Source organism: Melospiza melodia, chromosome Z (assembly GCF_035770615.1).
Source record: "Melospiza melodia melodia isolate bMelMel2 chromosome Z, bMelMel2.pri, whole genome shotgun sequence".
In the NCBI taxonomy this organism is placed as follows: Eukaryota; Metazoa; Chordata; class Aves; order Passeriformes; family Passerellidae; genus Melospiza; species Melospiza melodia.
In genome coordinates, this window is record NC_086226.1 from 21,951,757 (window position 1) to 21,970,550 (window position 18,794).

At 36.7% G+C, this 18,794-nt stretch overlaps 1 protein-coding gene and 1 long non-coding RNA gene across 3 annotated transcripts; one reads left to right on the plus strand and one right to left on the minus strand.

Moving 5' to 3' along the window:
* Positions 1-309: 309 nt before the first annotated feature.
* FAM174A (family with sequence similarity 174 member A) lies at positions 310-9,441 on the minus strand. Its single transcript, XM_063180901.1, has 3 exons — positions 9,064-9,441; positions 4,281-4,421; positions 310-783 (listed from the first exon to the last, which is right to left on the minus strand). Exons 1-3 carry the CDS (start codon positions 9,372-9,374, stop codon positions 762-764), a joined length of 474 nt encoding a protein of 157 aa, XP_063036971.1. The 5' UTR covers positions 9,375-9,441; the 3' UTR covers positions 310-761.
* Positions 9,442-9,477: 36 nt separating this feature from the next.
* LOC134432319 (uncharacterized) lies at positions 9,478-17,996 on the plus strand. 2 transcript variants are annotated; one of them, XR_010031293.1, is made up of 4 exons: positions 9,478-10,184; positions 12,208-12,399; positions 15,001-15,139; positions 15,750-17,996. It is a non-coding gene; the product is annotated as an uncharacterized LOC134432319 (long non-coding RNA). The 2 variants fall into 2 exon arrangements; XR_010031292.1 differs by lacking the exon at positions 9,478-10,184 and having other exon boundaries at positions 11,918-12,399.
* Positions 17,997-18,794: the final 798 nt, after the last annotated feature.

Genomic DNA, 18,794 nt, shown 5'->3' on the forward strand with positions numbered 1-18,794 from the left:
ACTACAGGTCTGAATACTGACATCACACAGCAAGATCCAAAAGTCACTGAGCCACATCTGTTTACACAAGTTGAAGACAGATCTCACAAAAAATTAACTCAACAGTTGCAATCAGGAGTCTCAACAGCAAGAAGATGTTGCAATACCATGTTTTACATAATTATATTAATATCCCAAGTATCCTTAAAACATATAGTGTTGGAGCATCATACTAAATGCTAGGAGCACTGTAAACACATTTTATTTTTTCACTGAAGTTTACATGAACAAAACATGTTAATTCAGTTTTTTAAATTCTCAACACAGAAGGCAGTGGTTTGGCTTTTTATTGGTAAACAATAAATCATCTACTCAATTAAAATCATGTTCTAACAATTCTGAGAAGTTCCACAGTGGCTTTATTTACTTACAATTTAATATCAGAAGAAAAAATTAACATTCCAGGTTACTGTAGGAAAAAAGTGTATACCATGCTTAATGGCATACAAGACTTCTAACAAGCAAAAAATACCCTGTTTTACAAGGATTCTGCATTTTAAATAGGTTTTTATCTTATCACAGTTAGTACTCTCTTCCCCTAAGCTACATATTGAGAATCTCTATATACAAAAAGATACAACAAATTGATACATTACTTATTGCAAGATATTAAGGATGCCAAAATACACAAATTAAATTAGTTCCTCCCCACTTGCATACCCTCTTGCTTCTTATTTCTCCCATGAAGCAGTCTCCTTCTCTGGTTCTAAGATTAAGTTCTTTCAATGAAAGGCACGTACTTCTCTACAATAGAAGAAACAGATGCATTAATCTGAATGCCCTGTTTCAAGATGAATTTAGCCTACATTTTTAAAGATGACACGTTATGAAAGAACCCAGAGAGACATGACATTTTATTATTAAATTTGACTGGAAAAACTCATAGTTACCATATTACTGTGAAGCAAAGTACCATAAACCTGCATTCATTTAACCTTTCCAAACAGAGAGAAAACTCATTTACAAAAATAAAAAGGGATTTATCATGATGAATATATTTTTGAATCCTCAAGACTCCTGAGTTCCTACTGAAACTCTGGCAAGTCTTAGTAGCATTTCAGTTATGGAATACTACAAATAAATTGAGTGAATTTCTCTCCTTGTGACTTGCAGCACTGAGCAAGTAGGTTCTATGTGAAGTCATAAAATGAGGATTGTAAACTAGTAGTGTGATATAAATTTGAAAAACAAACATGTGCTAATAGTATACTGTTCCTCCGTTAGCACGTATGTAAAGTTGTATTCGAGAGACCAAAGGCCAGAATTTCACACTTGGGCATTTAATAATAAGCTATTGAGCAAACTGGCTAAAACCCACTGTTTTGGTAAACAGCTGCAGCACAGAGACTAGTAACATGGATGATGATGACAGTGGGAGTACACTTAAATTGTGTCTATGCTACAGCGGAGGGCACTGGGGACCTTTTTTCATACAGCTCCGAAAGAAAACAGCAACCCTTGAAAGCAGCAATGTATCTGGACACCAGTATACTAACATTACTATGGTGATTTTTAGGAGAGAAGCCAGTTTCTCTACCTAGTCCTGCAAAGGGTCTAATACAGTTAACAGCTAACCCAAAATAAGCCTACAGGGATTTCTAATATAGGCATACTATTTAGAGTAGAGTATTACCTTAAAAAAAGCTTAATATTTGCAAGCAAGAAAAATGAAAGCAGACCAGGTGCCACTACAGTCTTTTAACAGGTCACAAAGAAATTAGGATAAAAGACATATTTTTTTATTAGGATAAAAGACATATATATAAAACAATACTTTTATATATATACCAAAACTTGACTACTTGGGTGTCACTAACAAATATAAATTAACATGGAGATAAGAATTTCCTGTAACTGCTATGTTTTTTGGTGCCTTCCATTACGAGGGAAAGAAACTTAAGCACTAAATCAGCTCAACTGTTGAGTCTAAGTAAAGTCAAATTCCAACTGTTCTTTACTTAACAAAGCACTAAACTCAAAAAAGTTTCATTTACCAAAAGCCTCTCTTCCTTGTTCCCAGGTTCCAGGCCTGACTATGTATTTAAGCTATCTTAAAAAAACCCCAATCAATCATAACTCTGAATTACTATAAATGTAACAAAGCGTAATGACAACTCCCAAGAATATGTGAGTATCATTTTCATGATGTTGTCCTCAGCATCAAGTTTCTTTGCTTACTTAGGCATTTTGGCCTAAGTATTCCCTTTGGCCATTGTGCTTAAGCAGCAACGTGAAGACTGATTACTAAGCTTCAGTTCAGATGCAAACAGGTTGAAACAAGGGTGCAATAAATTAACTTTATAAAGTACATTCCCAATCAAGATTAAAAAAATAAAATAATTCAAGCACTCTAGTTTTCAAACTATCCTCCCAGCAATGATGGATGTATCTTTGCAAACCATTGAACACCATTTTATCAAGCTGCTGTACAGAGATTTGTGGAGTAAATTCACATTGTTCAGCCCTGCTTTCATCCTACCCATGAACACTACTTCAAATAAAAATTTATGAGCTTCTCCCCATAAAAGAGAACACAGGAAGATATCAATATACAAAACCAGAGAAAATTCACCATCTTCACTAAATCTAACTGAAGTCCTTGTTTTCCTGAGTTCCCAGTATCAAAACAAGAACTTCCATAATTTAGGCACAAACTTTCAGAGCACTATTGAAACAACAGTTTAGATACTTCTACTATGAAATACTTCAACAAATTTTTCTTCTCCTTCAAAATGAAGTGTTTAGGAAACAGGAAGGCAGAAAAATCAGAAATAGGCTCTCCAAAAGTTGTAATTGTGTAATACTGTTTGTTAATGATGATTACCTAGATTATCATTTACTTCCTGCTAAAAAATATAGCTGATACTCCTGTAAATAAGCATTTATAAGGAGTATCACGTTAACTTGTCGACAAATACCTTAACGTCAACAAGTATGCTGAATTACAAGAGAAGCTAAAAGATTTAAGGAAGACATTGAGGGAATTCTTGGATATAATGTGACAATTAGCAATTATATTTTACATATGTGTGAGTGTATACACATATGTAAATATATATATTATATATGTATAATATATATATTATATATGTAAAATATATATATATGTACTGGAACAAGACTAGTAACAAAGGGTAATGGTAAATGTCACATAATTTTAAAATGCAGAGGAATGCTAAGTAGAGATACTCTAGCTGTTTTAATCTATTGTATGGGAGAGAAAAAAACAAGAGAGGCTTCGACTTATGAAAACAATTAAATCAGAAAGATTCCCATTAAGGCGACAAAGTTAAAGAAGACTGAACATTTCTCTTCAAGTGCCAGAACTGCATACAAATTTCCTCCTGATAAACTGTAGAACACCTGACTCACTACTCCAATACTTTTAATCCGAGACATCATGTATTGCATTTATCCAACTTGCTTGAGATCTGAATCTGATTTCACATTAAGCAGTGTGAATCACTTACTTGCTGTGACTGGAAGAACTCGTCTGATCTCTTCTGATACTTGACAATAGTCAAAGAGCCCTTACTATGAGCTATGACAATCCCATCAACTATTTTTACTGCATCTTCACACATGCAATGTGATGGCATTACTCAATAAGGAAAAATTTAAGTATGAATTGCATAAATTTAAATTTTAATTTATTATGTTTAAGGACACTAAGGAAACAGAATGAAAGCTCAAACAAAATTTGGGTTTGGAAGTTCAAACAAAATACAGCAAAATTTTCCTGTATCTACAAAATTTCCTAGAATAGCTTAAGAATATGAATCTTTCAGTACAGCAGTACCAAGTGTAAAATCTGGTGCAGGATCATCACCAACTGCTGACTACTTTAGCCATAAGAAAGCAGAATGATGCAAAGCTGCTTCAAGCAGAACTCATAGGTGAAAATGCACAGGAAAAACTGAGGAGCATTTAAATTAGGAAAAAAAAAAAGAAAAGAGAAAGATAAAAGCCAGCTGTTGACTTAACATTAACTTCAGTGACACTCTTTCTAACAAAAATATCCTACCTTCCTCCGCATTTCTCTGGAACCCACATGTTGAAGACAAATGGTGTTTATCTTCTTGCCCACTAAATTCTTGCCCATTTAAAATTCAAGTGAGCTTGACATCCCTTCTCCAACTATGCATATGAAACACATTAGTGAGCTTTCTCAGAGAAACTGCTTATCACCCACACTCCTTCACTTCTATGGCTAGAAGTACATTCAGGTTCTAAATACAAACCTTCGAGGATGGCTGGCATCAAACAGTGTTGTATCATCATCATCATCATCATCATCTTGTTCTAATGGGGTCAGCTCCATGTTTTCTATGTTCATATCCAAAACTCCATATCTTCGGGTTTTTCTATTTTGCCTTCTGAGCCTGAAAAGTATTTTAGAACATTCAAGTAATGTAAATCTTTTGCTACTTTCTGATCCAATAATGTAAAATACTGCTATATTGATAATTTGTGTAAGTTTTCTAAAACCTATGATAAGCGTACACACTTAGCTCTATGAAATTCAGAGGTCAGAAAATTTTAAGCGTCAACAGTTTACATGAAATTATTAAGGCCACTAAGAGTGTCACCTGTAGTTTTGTACAGGATTAATGCAGTGAATACAAAATGGCAGTTAGCATCTAAATATAAGAGCCACATAAAAAAATATGCAAAAGCATACTTCAAACATACTTCTACTGAGAAAAAAATTGCCTTGCTACATATTCTCTACGTGTCTTACACATCTGTAAATAATAGCAGATCAAATCAGGTAGAAACCAAACACAGCTATATAGCAAAGCTATAACAAGTAATGGCTGACACTAGAAATTTTTATTATAATTTGTGAAGTTTTTTATAGATATCAAGTTTTAAAAATTGCCTATAATTACATTTTTGAATAAGACAGATCTTGTAGAGTCAATGTCTTGTCTGCTTCACAAAGTATGGGAGGAAGAGGCGGTAACTCATGTTTCAGGATTAAGGCACAGTGCTTATCATAGACAAGCAGACTGCTTTTGTCACTCTCCACAGTTTTGCTGCATGGGCCTGGATCCTGTGTGCATCAGTCACACAATGAACCATTCTATTTGACTTTCCAGAACTACTCTTTAACTCATGGAACAAGCCTTGCTCGAGTTCCAGAGCTCAGACTAGTAGCCACTCACCAAACACTGTGCAAAGACATCTGTTTACAGAATGCTGACAGAGTAATTTTCAGTAACTGGCTAACAATTACATGAAAGCTATAGGACTTAAAAAAAAGGGAAATAATTTGTGTCTAGGTACTTAGTGCTAAACACAAAGGTGGTAACAGGTCATTCATTTAGAAAATCCACAATCTGCAACCCCAAGCTAGGTGCCTACCAAACATGTTTACAACATTCAGGAACTTCACCACAGAGTATTTCTGAGGAAATATAAAAAAAATTACTAATATATTACAATATTCTAGTATTGCTATAATACTATGCATAATACATTATATTATTGTATACAGTGCATAGTGACCTCTCTGTCCCACATTTAGGGAGCATTTTACCTATCTTGTAAGAGGTATCAAATACAATACTGAGATTCTCAGCTTCCAATCCTGTCCTGAAACTCCAGTCTACCTTGAAAGAACACACAACAGCATTCAATCTTGGTTTATCTTTTCACTATACTCCAAACTACAAAATATATCTCCTTTTGGAATTGAGAAGTAAATGTAACCTTGTAAGAATGGGAAAGAGATAAAGTACATACCATTCTTCAAAGTTCTCAAATTTCTGATGTTATAAGAAATAATCAACACGGCCATTTCCTCCACTCTCAACTGACATGAAAATGCAGCAACTATTATCCCAGGCATTTAACTGCTTTAGACCAGAACAAAATACCCAGCTTTTTCATTTAAAGCTGACTGCTACCAAAACCAAAATTTTCACCTTTCAGTTCAAGACAAAGTCCCTTCCAAGTTCTTAATTTATTTCATCTGTTCTTTATTCCTCAACATAGAAAGAAGTTGTACACTACAAAGCACCAAGTAGAACAAAATTCTAAAACTTTTAAGATGACAGTATGATGAAGAATAGGGTTGTTTCTTACATATTGTGCCTTTTGGTTTTCACTAAAGTAGAGGTTAAGCAATTGGAACTAGGACAAGCATTGTGGATATCCTAGCAGATAAGAAACTATTTTAAACACACACACAAAAACAGAAATTAAGAAGAGGTAGTAAATGCTACTCATACAGTCAGTAATTCTGTCAATCTCACTTTACATTTTACCTTTTTCCCTTAATGGGTTAAAATGGAAAGTGAGTAGCTACTGTGATTTGAGAGTGACCTAAGACAATCATAGCAAATGCCTAGATGGTAGAAAAAGCAAATAAAACTTATCAGAAAGCTATCACAGATTTTAGATTTAAGCAAATCCTGTTGAAAAAAGATACACTAATTACTTGAGACTCAAACCCTTCTCTATCTAAGAAGTAGTTTAAAAATTACAGCAACAGGAATACTGGAGATGCTTATGCAACATGCATGTATGCTCACAGCCATGACTCTAATGCAGTGTCCTGAGTGTTAACAAAAGATCTTCTACTCTGTGACTGTCAACTGCTCAGTTGGAAGGGACCTACAACTACTATCAAGTCAACTGCCTGATCAACCCAAAATTTAAAGCATGATACAATGGGTATTGTCCAAATGCACCTTAAACACTGATCCCCTTTCTAAGAAGCTTGTTCCAGTCACTGACCACCCTACCAGTAAAAAAATGCTTCCTAACGTCCAATTTATACCTCTCTTGGTGCAACTATGAATCATTCCCATGCATCCTGTAGATGGATGTCAGCAGGAAGGGATAAGCATCTCCTTCCTCAGGGACCAATGGAACCTCAGGGAGCAATGAGGTCACCCCTCAGGCCTTTTCTATTCCAAAGTAGACCAACTCAATCCTCAGCCACTCCTCAACAGGACAGGCCTTCCAACTCTTTAATCAGCTTGGTTCCCCAGTCTGGTTGTATTCATGTGCCTTGGTGTGCTACTTACTCTGCACACTGTTACTCACAAGAAGACCATGACAATGTTGAATAAAGTTGGACAATCTCCTCCCTTGACTGTTTGGTTGGGCTTTGTGAGAACCACCCAAGGGTGAAGTTGCCCTTTTGGCTGCCAGGGCACATGTTGGCTCATATTTGAGCTTGCTGTCAGCCTGAGATCCCTCTATGCATGGCTGCTCTGCAGGCGCTTCTCTCCCACATAAAACTAGTGTCCTGCATTTGTTCTTGTTATATGTCCTGCCACTGGTAAATGCCCAATGCGCCAATCTATCTAGATCCCTATGCAAGGCCTCTCGCACCTTGAGAGAGCCTATTGCACCTCCCAGTTTGGCATCATCCGCAAAGTTGCTAACTGCCAATTCAACTTCTGTCTCCAGATAAGAGTACTGAGCAAAGCTGGCCCTAGAACTGAGCACTGAGGAGCAACACTGGTGACTGGGCACCAGCCTGATGCACTGCTCCTCACTACAACCCTATGAGCCCCATCATTCAGCTGTCTCTTCTACCAGTGCACCGCAAATTTACTCACCCCACAGCTGCAGAGCTTGTCCAGAAGGATACTGTGAAGAACAGCACCAAAAGCCTTACTAAAATCCAGAAATGCTACACTCATTTTCTTCCCTTCATCCACTGGACTGGCAGCTTGATAGAAATTTTGCAAAAAGTTTTTATGTCTTACAACAAGATATGTCTTCATGCCAAGGAAACCTATCCGAAAAAATGGGTCATTTGCACTTAATCCTTTTATTTCTTATATAACCACTGCAAGAACATTTCAGCTACAAGTTCAAATTCAAAAACATACAATTTACCTATTCTAAAGTTCAGAAGCAAAATGCCACAGAATTACAGAATAATGTGAATAAAGTAAAGCTTCCAGTTTACAGTAGCACCTAGAAGGCAGCACTCCATTTGCAAATGCAGAACAGCATCCTACTCCCAAAACCAGAATATCAAGTAACTACCACTCATCCAGAAAATAATGACAATAGATGATCATTTTCCTCTCCAGCTGCTCCAATGACAGACTTTTATGTATTTATTTATTTGGCCTTTCAACAGCACTACTCACATCTCCAAATCCAACAGGCTGGTGTTACAAGACACACTAACACTGATAAGTGCCCTCAAGGCTTCTCAAGAGTGATTTGCAAGATGCATGGAACAATCAAAATATCCTAGTTTACTTGGACTGCATATCTTAGTACATGACATACACAAAACAGTCCTTCAACTGCCTTTCTAAACTAAATGATGCAGATATTAGACACAATGGGTATATCTAAATGTAATGAGAAGTACATGGAGAACTTGCTCCATAACTGAGGTGCTTTATGCATAGTCATACATTTGGGCATTGCTCTGAAGAATTCAAGTTATTAAAGCATGAGAGAGAGAAGTAAAACTACCAGGACAAAAAAAAAAAAAAAAAAAAAAAAAAAAAAAAATACAGGGACAAACACTGTGCAAAAGCACATTGAGCTACGTGGAGAGTATTTTCCATGAGAAACAGAAAGGCAGCTAAGTGGTAGCAAGCTTCATAAGCTTTCTTTAAAAGACACAAAATAGATTAATTTAACTGTGAAAGAAAGCATAGAAGAAAACTGTTTATTGACAAAGTAGGGGAGGACAACTTTGGTAGTTTGGCGATACAGAAGTTTGCAAACTGGTCAAAAATCACTCCAAGAACAAACAAAGTAAATTTAGGTGGGCTGACGGATGCCAGCAGTGACAAGTCCACCCGGGGGGCACAGGAGGGAGACGGGAAAAGCCCAACAATGACGCGCGATTCTCGGCGACGCGAGCCGAGCAGACCGAACTGCTCCCCGCCCACACCGGGGAGGCGGTACCGGGAGCTTCTCGGAGCAGTCGGGCGCTACTGACCGGCCCCTCAGGAGACGCGGGGCGGACACGCTCCGCAGCCCCGGCCGCGTAGCTGCGGCCCCCGCGCCCACACGCCCGCTCACCGCCCTCACCGCACGGTCCGGATCACGAAGTAGACGATGAGGGCGGCGCTGGCCAGAACCAGCACGGACAGGGCGCGCTGGGTCATGGGCTGGCCCTGCTCGGGCGGCGCCGACACCTCGGCCAGGCGGCTCCTGCTGCTACTACTGTTGCTGCTGCTCCGCGTGGAGGCCCCGCCGGCCGCCTCCGTTGAGCGTGGGGAAGCGGTGGCGGCGTCCCGGGGGCGATGGGCCGCAGCCTCCGCGCAGCCGGCGGCGTCCAGCAGCACCAGCAACACCAGCAGCGGTCCCACCAAGAGCTGCGGCAGCGCCGGCGACCGCATCTCCCCCTGCCTCCCGCCCAGTACGGCCGCGCAGTGCGGCTGGGCCCTGCCGCCGTCGGTGAGGCCGCCGGAAGCGGAAGCTTTTCCATTCCCTCTCCGTGTCGCCACATTTCTTTCGTGGGTCCCCTCTTTTTCTCTGGATGGTCAGTAGCGCTTGGGGGCGAGTGAGGGGCTATTTCGGATGTAACAAATTTAAGGCGGGATAGTTTTTTTTTTTTTTAACCAGTCCTCTGTTTTACCCTGATTCTGTGTTCAAAAGAACAGAAATTTTATAACTGACTTTAGTGAAAGCAGAAATGTTAAAGAAACTTCCCAGTGTGACCATTTACGAGACTCCCTGGCAGCCACTTCCCAATGTCGCCTTCACATGGGCGGCTCAAGTGGCCCGATGTGTCCTCGCTTATCTCCTCACAAGCCCCACTCACGCAGACTGGATTTCCCACAGCACTCTCAGATGTCTTGTTTGTTGACGGTGCAGGACCTGGTCCTCCGATACTACCGAGCTACCTGCAGCAGACGTATTCCTCCACAATAAAGCAAAAGAGTGGTTTTGAAAGTGTCCTGAAAACTCTAATTTTTGCTTCAGCTGTGTTCAGTGGTGGAAAGATCAGGAAAGGTCTAGACGGACCACAACTGAAGGTGATGGAGCAGTCAGTGTATTACAAAGCCAATGAACATGGATGTCAAGACCCTGACTTAGGGTGATGCTACAGAGTAACTCTCCATGAATTTTATTGCTCTTGTGTCTCATTGTTCCTCAACTAAACGCTGTCCCGATAGAATAGAGTCCTTTAGCTGCTAGAATGCATTGTAAGATTCTTTTTATTGGCTTGTTTGGTTTGTTACTGTATACTTCAGCAAAGATTTCAGGAGTATAGTGTGCCTACAGAATGAGAACTCTATATTGGTGGTCAGCTCTTTGACATTTGTCATGATGTGAAAGGGAATGTACAAAATGCCGGAGTAGCAAAGAAGCCTTGTGCAGATATATATCTGCAGTTGAAGTAACGGGCAACAACCAGATTTTGTTCAGACGCAGACTCATTATCCCAGTGGCCTTAAACTTAACTGTGCATCAATTATATTGGGTCATATAAAATCACATATAGATACTGTGAAAGTAGTGATTAGTTTACTTATTAACAAGTTAACAAGTTTAGCATTGCATTAACTGAGAAAACAGATACATGGTCTTGTGTCACATAATTAGTGTGAATTTGGAAAGCGTAAAACTGATTTAAGTAGTATGTGACACATTAAACTATCACATGTCTCCCCCTTGAAAAATGGCAGACCTTTAATGGGAATAATGTTTCAGATTGTATGAACAACAGATTTTGCTGAAGGTGCTGTAGGGATGGAACATGTGAATAAGCTTCTGTGATAGCTTTTTACAAGGTTTATGACTTCAACAGAGCTTGACTGATTCAGGTCCTCCCAATATGTATCACCCTGCTTCTATCCTATTAATTACCGTGAGATATATTTTCTCTTGACAAGTCCAAGCAACTTATTTGCAGCACAGGGACATACAACAGAGGAAAGCGTTACATTCAAAAGAAATGTTCTTCTTAGAAAGACAGTCACTGATGTTAAATTGTCCTATAGAAATGTCCTTGATGCATGGACTGTGTAAAGTCTAACAGTGCTGGGTTGCTCACTTAGGATGAAACAATGAAATACAGTGTTGTAAACTGCATGTCAGATGCAAAGCATTAGGGGAAAAGAAAAGAGGATTTCCTTGGTCAGTAAAAATTATGGCAGGGCAATATCAGTGTTTTAAAATGCCCTCTTAGCAAAACCATCATCCTTAAAACCAAGAGTTCTAGTGGGGGAAGTTGTTTTTGGAAGATTTTTTTTTCCCGAATCAGAAGCTAGTGCTCTTAATAATCAGATTAAGATAGCCTTTGAATTTTCAGATAGAAACTAAAAAAGTAGAGCAATTTATATTCTTTATTTTGAAACAAAAAGAACTAATGAAGTCCTTGAATATATGATTGTTTCTTTAATCTGGGGGAGGGGTGGAGGTTGTTTAATTGTTGAAATGCATAGATTTATTCAGTATTCAAGTCAGGTATTAATACAAAACACTTGCATCCAAAAAATTTGAATGCAAAAATTGCTTCAAGAGAGCTATAAGAGAAATTTTTTCAGGAAGTGTAATGTAACTTCAAACCTGTGTGTAAAAACAAGCAATCATTTTTAGATATTTTTAGAATTCTGGACTATAAGTAATTGTCTAACTTATTGGTTAGAGACAAAGTAATGAAATAGAATTTTTAAAAATTGTGATGTTCTGTGATCATTATAGTATACAGCATGTGTCTTTGGGTTATAGTTTCCCATTCTGAGTTAAAATGTAGAACCTTTTTCACTTACAAAAGGAATATGAAACTTTCTTGTCTTATACCTAAATGGAAGAATTTGAGTGCCAGTGAAAGACCCTGAGATAGTTACATTGTCCATTATTAAAAATAATGGAGCTTACTTGAGTTTTACCTTTGAGAAAAGTAAAAAAAGTAATAAAAGACTTTTTTTTTTTTTTTTTTTTTTTTTTTTTTTACTTCCATCAAACAGACCTTCCAGATTAATTGGAAGAGCACATAAATTGCTTTACACAATTATTTGAGTGTCAAGGATGTCTGAGGTCTTCTCATCAGAAAATGAAACAGTACTTTGGAGAAAGACACTTAAGAGCTCTGTATATTTTCCATTTTTCTTGTTTAACTAGTTGAACTGAAATGTCATTTTATGGTTCCTGATACTTGTAGCACCAAAGAGCAACACATCTATTTCCTTTTCTCTCACCACTATAATTCTGTCTATATCGTAGAATATTCTGTGTTGGAAAGAGCCTACAAGGATCATTAGAGCCGGTTCTTAAGTGAAAGGTCCATATGAGCATCAAACTCATAACCTTGGTATTTGCTAACACCACTCTCAATCGCAAGTTGTTTGTTTTCATCCTTTATGAAGTCCTTGTGGAATGACTTTCCAATGATTTTGAGAAATGAAGACATAAGAGGTGAGTGCACTTTTCTGCTCTATAGGAGGTTATCAAGGACCATGCTGCCTGCTGCCCCTGTAAGCCATATTAAGCCCTTAAACCCTGAAACTATCCAGTTCTTTAGGTCTCTAAATCATGTTCTATTCTCTATTACTTATGCTATCTGAGGACATCTTTGTCCAAATGTATCTTGTGAAAAACACCAATCACTTGTTTTAAAATTTTAAACTTTTAATAGTAATAAAATGGTTATTAAAACAGTAATATCAATTAGAGCAATATGAGCAAACTCAATGGACAGAGTTAGGACAATAAAGGACAATAAAAAAGGAAAGAATTAAGCATGTCTGGATGCTTCCTGGGCATTAAGCCCCCAAAAAGCATACCTGCTAACAAAGGGTTAAAAGGCAGCAGCCTGTTGTATATTCCTATATCTCATACATGAAGCAACCATTCCTTTTGAACTAGGGATTTTTCTGTTTATTTTCAACTTCTTCCTCCTTCCTCTTGTAAATCATTGTTTGATTCCTCACAGTCTGGAAGGAGGTGGAAGGAGTCTGGTTCTTCCTGATAAGGAGGCACTAATTCTTCTCTGGGATTTTAGTGTCTTGTTGCTGTTATCTCTGTGTGAAGAATTTCTTGATTATCTTATCCGTTCCTTGAGCTAGTTACAAAAAGTATTTTACATCACATAGTTTCTATTTTAATATTGGGTTATAGCCTAAAACTATATTTACCACACTACTTGAAAAGGATTAATACAGTACTACAAATTAATACAACATAGCACATTTAGTATTCCTTTTAATATTTGCAAAGAGCCAATCATATGATATATATTTTTCACATATCTATAGTTACCCTTGCAGAGATCAGAAATCTTTTTGAGTAATCATTTAAAAAACCTCAGTTAAGTCGTTTTCTGTTTAATGACTCTTCCCCTGATGATATGCAAACTAGCTGTAGACTGTTGCAAAACTGCACAGTATGCTCTGCAAAAAATTTACAACTATACTTTGTAAACTTTTCTAAGAAAAAATTTGTTTTATATTTAAAATGAATAATTAATGAATATATTTATATATTTATTATATTATTAATACAATATTATATTATATTTATATAATATATTTTAAATGAATAAAATTCATTTTATATTTGTCTATGATTGGTACTTGACTGCTTTTGAGAATGCAGCTGAGTGCCTTTTTAGATAGGTGCCTTTAAAAATAGCCTAAGCTATTTAGGTCTACATAATTGTTATTTGAAATGTCTTCATTTGCTCTGCACAAAACTAATTGAGCTATTTTATTTAAAGAAAACTTTGTGAAAAAGATAGTATGATTTCTTGAACATGAAAGTGGTATCTACAATGTGAAGGTAAGGAATACTTTGAAAGCTAAAAAATACTGCCTAAAACCAGGTTTTGAATGGAATTCTGATGCTGCACATAGATGTACCCCAGAGGAGATATGGAATGGCACATCCTATACCTGTGCAGTTACAGAGCCAGGGACTCCTATTCTAGTCTAGTCTAGTCTAGTCTAGTCTATTCTTTGTCCTTTTCATGGTATTCCTACACAAAATGCTTATCATAAATAAAATAGTTTATTATATTTCTCTGTAAGTTTTTGCCAAAATGCCTTGAAGGTGCTAAGAAATGACATAATGTTTCGCATTATTTTTTCATATTTGTCTATTATCTTTTGGTCTTGTGGTACCAAAGGGCTCTGACAGTGCCAGGATCAATTACCTGTGCCCAAGAACATGAAATAATTAAGAGAGAGGCAAAAAATGCTACTTAAAAAAACCCCGAAACTTTATGCTTTTTATTTTAAATAATAAACATAGATTTAAGATAATAAATAATAAACATATATTTTAGATTTATTTATTAATAAACATTATATATATATATAAAATATTTAAATATCTTAAATATTTTAAGATATTTAAATAACAAACATAGATTTTAAACAATAAACATAGATTTATTAACACATAAATTAGTGGTTTTTTAGGAATAGAATTTTGGGGTGAAATTTGCTAGTAAAAGCAGTGCAATTTTTTTTGCATTTTAAGGAGAGGAACAATAAGAATTAATTTTTCTCTTTTTATGGTGCTTTTGTAAAATTGAGCTGCCCAATAGAGTCTGCTTTAATTATAACAGCTAGTTGCTGAAGGCAGACAAGCTACTTTAATTGGTTTCAAAGAAGGAATAATTTTATATTGGTACTGAACACAGCTGGATAGAAACTTTCTAACACAGTTTTAAGTATTAGAAAGCATGCATTCTTTAAGACAACTTGCTGGACACAAGGAACATTTTCTTCTAGTCTTGTGTAACAAAGACAGGCAAGTCAGGCTTTTTGTTACACATATTGTTTACATATTTATCAGGTATGTATTGTAGAAACAGGCAATCCCCAGCCAGGGAATAATGTGCTTTGACTCCATGATTCAGAAAAGCTGAACAAATGCTTTATTAAGCTATACTATATTACACTAATACTATACCAAATTACATACTAAAGATATACTATACTAAAAGGACACTATATTAAAAAGATACTAGAGAATACTATACTATACTAACGAAAAATCCATGACCATCTGCAGACAGTCACAACACAGCTTTGACCCAACTGGCCAAGGAATCAAAACAACTTTCACCGGTGTCCAATAACCAAATCACTTTCGGTAAACAATCTCCATAACACATTCCACATGTACAAAACAACAGGCACAGTGAATAAAGGTAAGAATTATTTTCTATTCTTCTCTGAGGTTCTCGGTGCCTTCCTCAGGAAAAATCCTGGTAGAGAGAATTATGTCTCTCCCTGTTTAGAGATTGTGAATACCACAGGTATCCTTGCTTGCTAGATGTATATTTGTTGCCCTGTTTTGCATAATTCCATCCCTATCTGAAGTCCTTATTTGATCCTCAGGGGTCTCTTTCAGGGTCTCTGGCAATGTTTGATGACCTAATTGTGGTGTCTGCTGGTTGACCACTAGTTCTGAGCAAGCACAGTTTGTTTCCAGCAATTTGCAAGGCTGTTTTTATCTATCTGTGCTCCCAGAGCTCAGCCCACATCCCCAGGACTTCTCCAAGATTGTTCTGCAATGTGAACAGCATTCTGTATCTTATTAGGCCATGGGATGTAGCAATGTACCATTTCCCTTATCAATATACAACTATATTTTAAAAAAAAGGGGCTTATAGCACCAATAAATTTACTTAAGGATTTTCAAATTACTTCTTGATACTGGTCCAAGATAATGCTTCTTTGGCAAGTTTTCTTCTACAATGGTATCTTTTGGTATTCCAATGAACATTTTTTTTTCATTATTCTCTTATTTATCTTCAGGTCTAACAGCTTCCAAGAGAATCTAGGCTATCTACCTACAGAGGAAAGCCAGAAGGAGTCCCAGCTTGTATCATGCATTATAGGTGCCCTTCTTTCATGTTCCCATGCTTCTTTTATTTTAACTGAATTGATTCAAATCTGTGATACCTTCATGTTTTGAGCCTGTGGACCATTGCAGCCTCTTCCTCTTTCACAGAGACACTGTGAACTTCCTAGAGGCACTCTGCCCCTCAGCTGAAGTTAAATCATGTTGCTACCAAGCAGTGTCTTCTGCAGCGCTTTGTGAAAATCTTCTGCTCTCTTCCTCAGAAATAACAGCTCTGTCCTGAACAAGAGATTAACAAAAGGACAAAAATGCTCCAGTAGAGGGAGCACCGTGAGTGCCATATGTTGATTGTTCTTAATGACAATAGCTCATTTCTTTTCCAGGCTGCTCTGGTCTACACAGAGACTCACCTGTACAGATGTGCTACTCCTAGTAAAAGCTTTCTGCTTTTTATAGGACACATACTTCATGCACCTGTGGTAGTCCTGTCCCTTCCTGGAAGCCCTGAATATTCTCTATAAGGATGAGTGGCTTATGGCTGTTTCCTGTTGCTGAAAGCATGTATGATGTCTGCTGTTGAAAAGGGTTGGAGGTTAGAGCTTCAAAATAAACAGCACTTCTTCCCACTTTGATTACTTCTTAAAACTCTAATGTATCCATTTCAGAGATTTACATTCATGACTGTCATTAAATGCCAGAAATTTCCTGATTAATTGCCACATTTAAGTATTCTCTAGGTTTGCATTACTCCTTGCCATTTAAAGTTATATGTTTTCCTATTTCTGAAACTTTGATGTTTTGATTGCTTGTATTTTTTCTTGCAAAAGTATCAAGAATCCAATATGTTGTGTCAGTGGTGAGGTATAGTATCCATGGCTTTAATACATTCCCAAAAGATGATTTTCATGAGATGGGAAACAAAGGGAAAAGAAAAAAGCAAACTAAAAATATATTCTCTGACATTTTCTTGTTTTGTCAAAAAAGAGCTTGTTTTAAGAACAAAAAAAAAAATGCAACAGTCCTATCAGTTACAGAAATCTATTTATTTCCTCTATGAAACTGTGGAATGGTAACACAATTTTCTGCTTAGAACTCTTTGGATTATTTACGGAGAGTTAATTAAATCTCAGATACTTAGATTCCTAGTATTATGCACACAAGATTACACACAAGATTACATGCAAATACTCTGAAGATGCAGAAAGTAGAGTTCATTATGAATTTTTTCTGTAATCATACAACAGATAGTGGTCTTAAAAGACTAATTGGTTTAACAGCTAACTGGTTTTCAATATAAAAGTGAGTTAGAAATTTTTTCAAACACAGCTTACACTCATGAATCAAGTGTCAAGAACCACAATTTACAGTTGGACCTTTATCACACTTTACTCTTTGTCTTCAAAGACACGTTGAATGAAAAAGAGAAATTAAGAGTAGACCATATAGGGATAATAGCTGAAAATATGGAGAGTGCTTGTTGCTGATAATACTTCTAATTATTTTAAAATATTTGGAGTTATCACCTGTCAACAGTGAAATGCAAGAGACAAAAAAAATTAATTGGTAACATTTTGTTGAGAAATAAAAGTTTAGCAAAAGAGCCAGTGAAGTGTGTCATATCGAGCAAGATGCAGCCAGAAAATACAGCCTTAAAGAAAGCAGAAAATTTCATAATAAGGCCTATCTAGAGAATACACCAAGACACAGATATACTGTAAATAATGGGTCATAAGGAGGTAAACCAGCAAGATTGCCTTACACATTTGCATTGTGTTCTTTCTCTAGATGGTCATATTATAGCAGAAAAGAGACCCTATGTTGCATATAGGCAGAGATATTATCAATGAAAGCCTTATAAAATATGGTTTAGGCCCTGCAACTCCAATTAAGCTAGCAGTTAGATTGCAACTTGATGTGAAAGATCATAAGAATGAAAACCATTAGCACAACAAACCGTTCTGGTAAGAGAATCATTTGCACCTGTAATAAACAAGAAATCTGTCACATGCAAATCAGTAAACAAAATATGTCAATTAACCAAAAATAGAGAGATTTGACAGATGTACACCCTGGCCCTTTACTGACCAATAAACTGAGTGTCAGTGTGTCATTAGCCAGTTAGGTCTAACACAGTGCCTTCTGATATTTCATATAAATATGAGATGTGTGAATAAAGAATGGGCTTTTCCTGCATGAAGAAACTGAGTCCTGTCTGATTATTACAACAACAAACCTACAACTGCCATAACTAAATACTACCAAAAATTCAGTCTCAAATTCTGTGATTAAATGCTGTAATCCTTACAGTAATTTGGTATGGGAAGTAATTTGCTATGGTGAGTTTCCTCCTCTGTGTCTACCCTTCTTATCATTAACAGCCTTTCCAATAGGAAAGATTCAAGAGTGGCTTTGACAATTTTTCCTCTCTCTTTTATGTACAAGTTCCTTTCAGACTATTTGTGAAGCTGTTGACATTGCTAAATTAGGTTCTTATGAGTCATAGCACCTATCTTTTCCATTTAAAGTAGATTAGATGAGTACTTAGAAAAAGAGGGGGAGGGAAATGAACACATTAAAAATATAGTCTGTTATGTGCAATTTTATTTTAAAAATGTGCCTCTCAGAAAGCTTGAAAGTACCTTTAAAATTGTAATGTCTTGTAATCTTCTAATATCAGGGAAAGATACTGATTTATGTATTTGAATCTGATACTTCATGACAGAAAATTGAGCTTGCAACCCTTTAACAATTATCTCCCACATTTCAATGAATATTGTAATGCCAAAATTTTCCTATGTAAGAAAGCATGTGGTATCAGAAAGATCCAGGACAAAACTTAGAGAATGTTTTCTCTGTGGATGAAGGTAATGCAGAAGTATGTTGATGTCGCAGACATTTCTCCACAGAAATCCTTTCTTTCGGATTTCTGCGTCTTCTGGAGGCCAGAGGCCTCAGTAGACAAGGTAAACAATTATTATCAGCTGCTGGGGAATGCAACA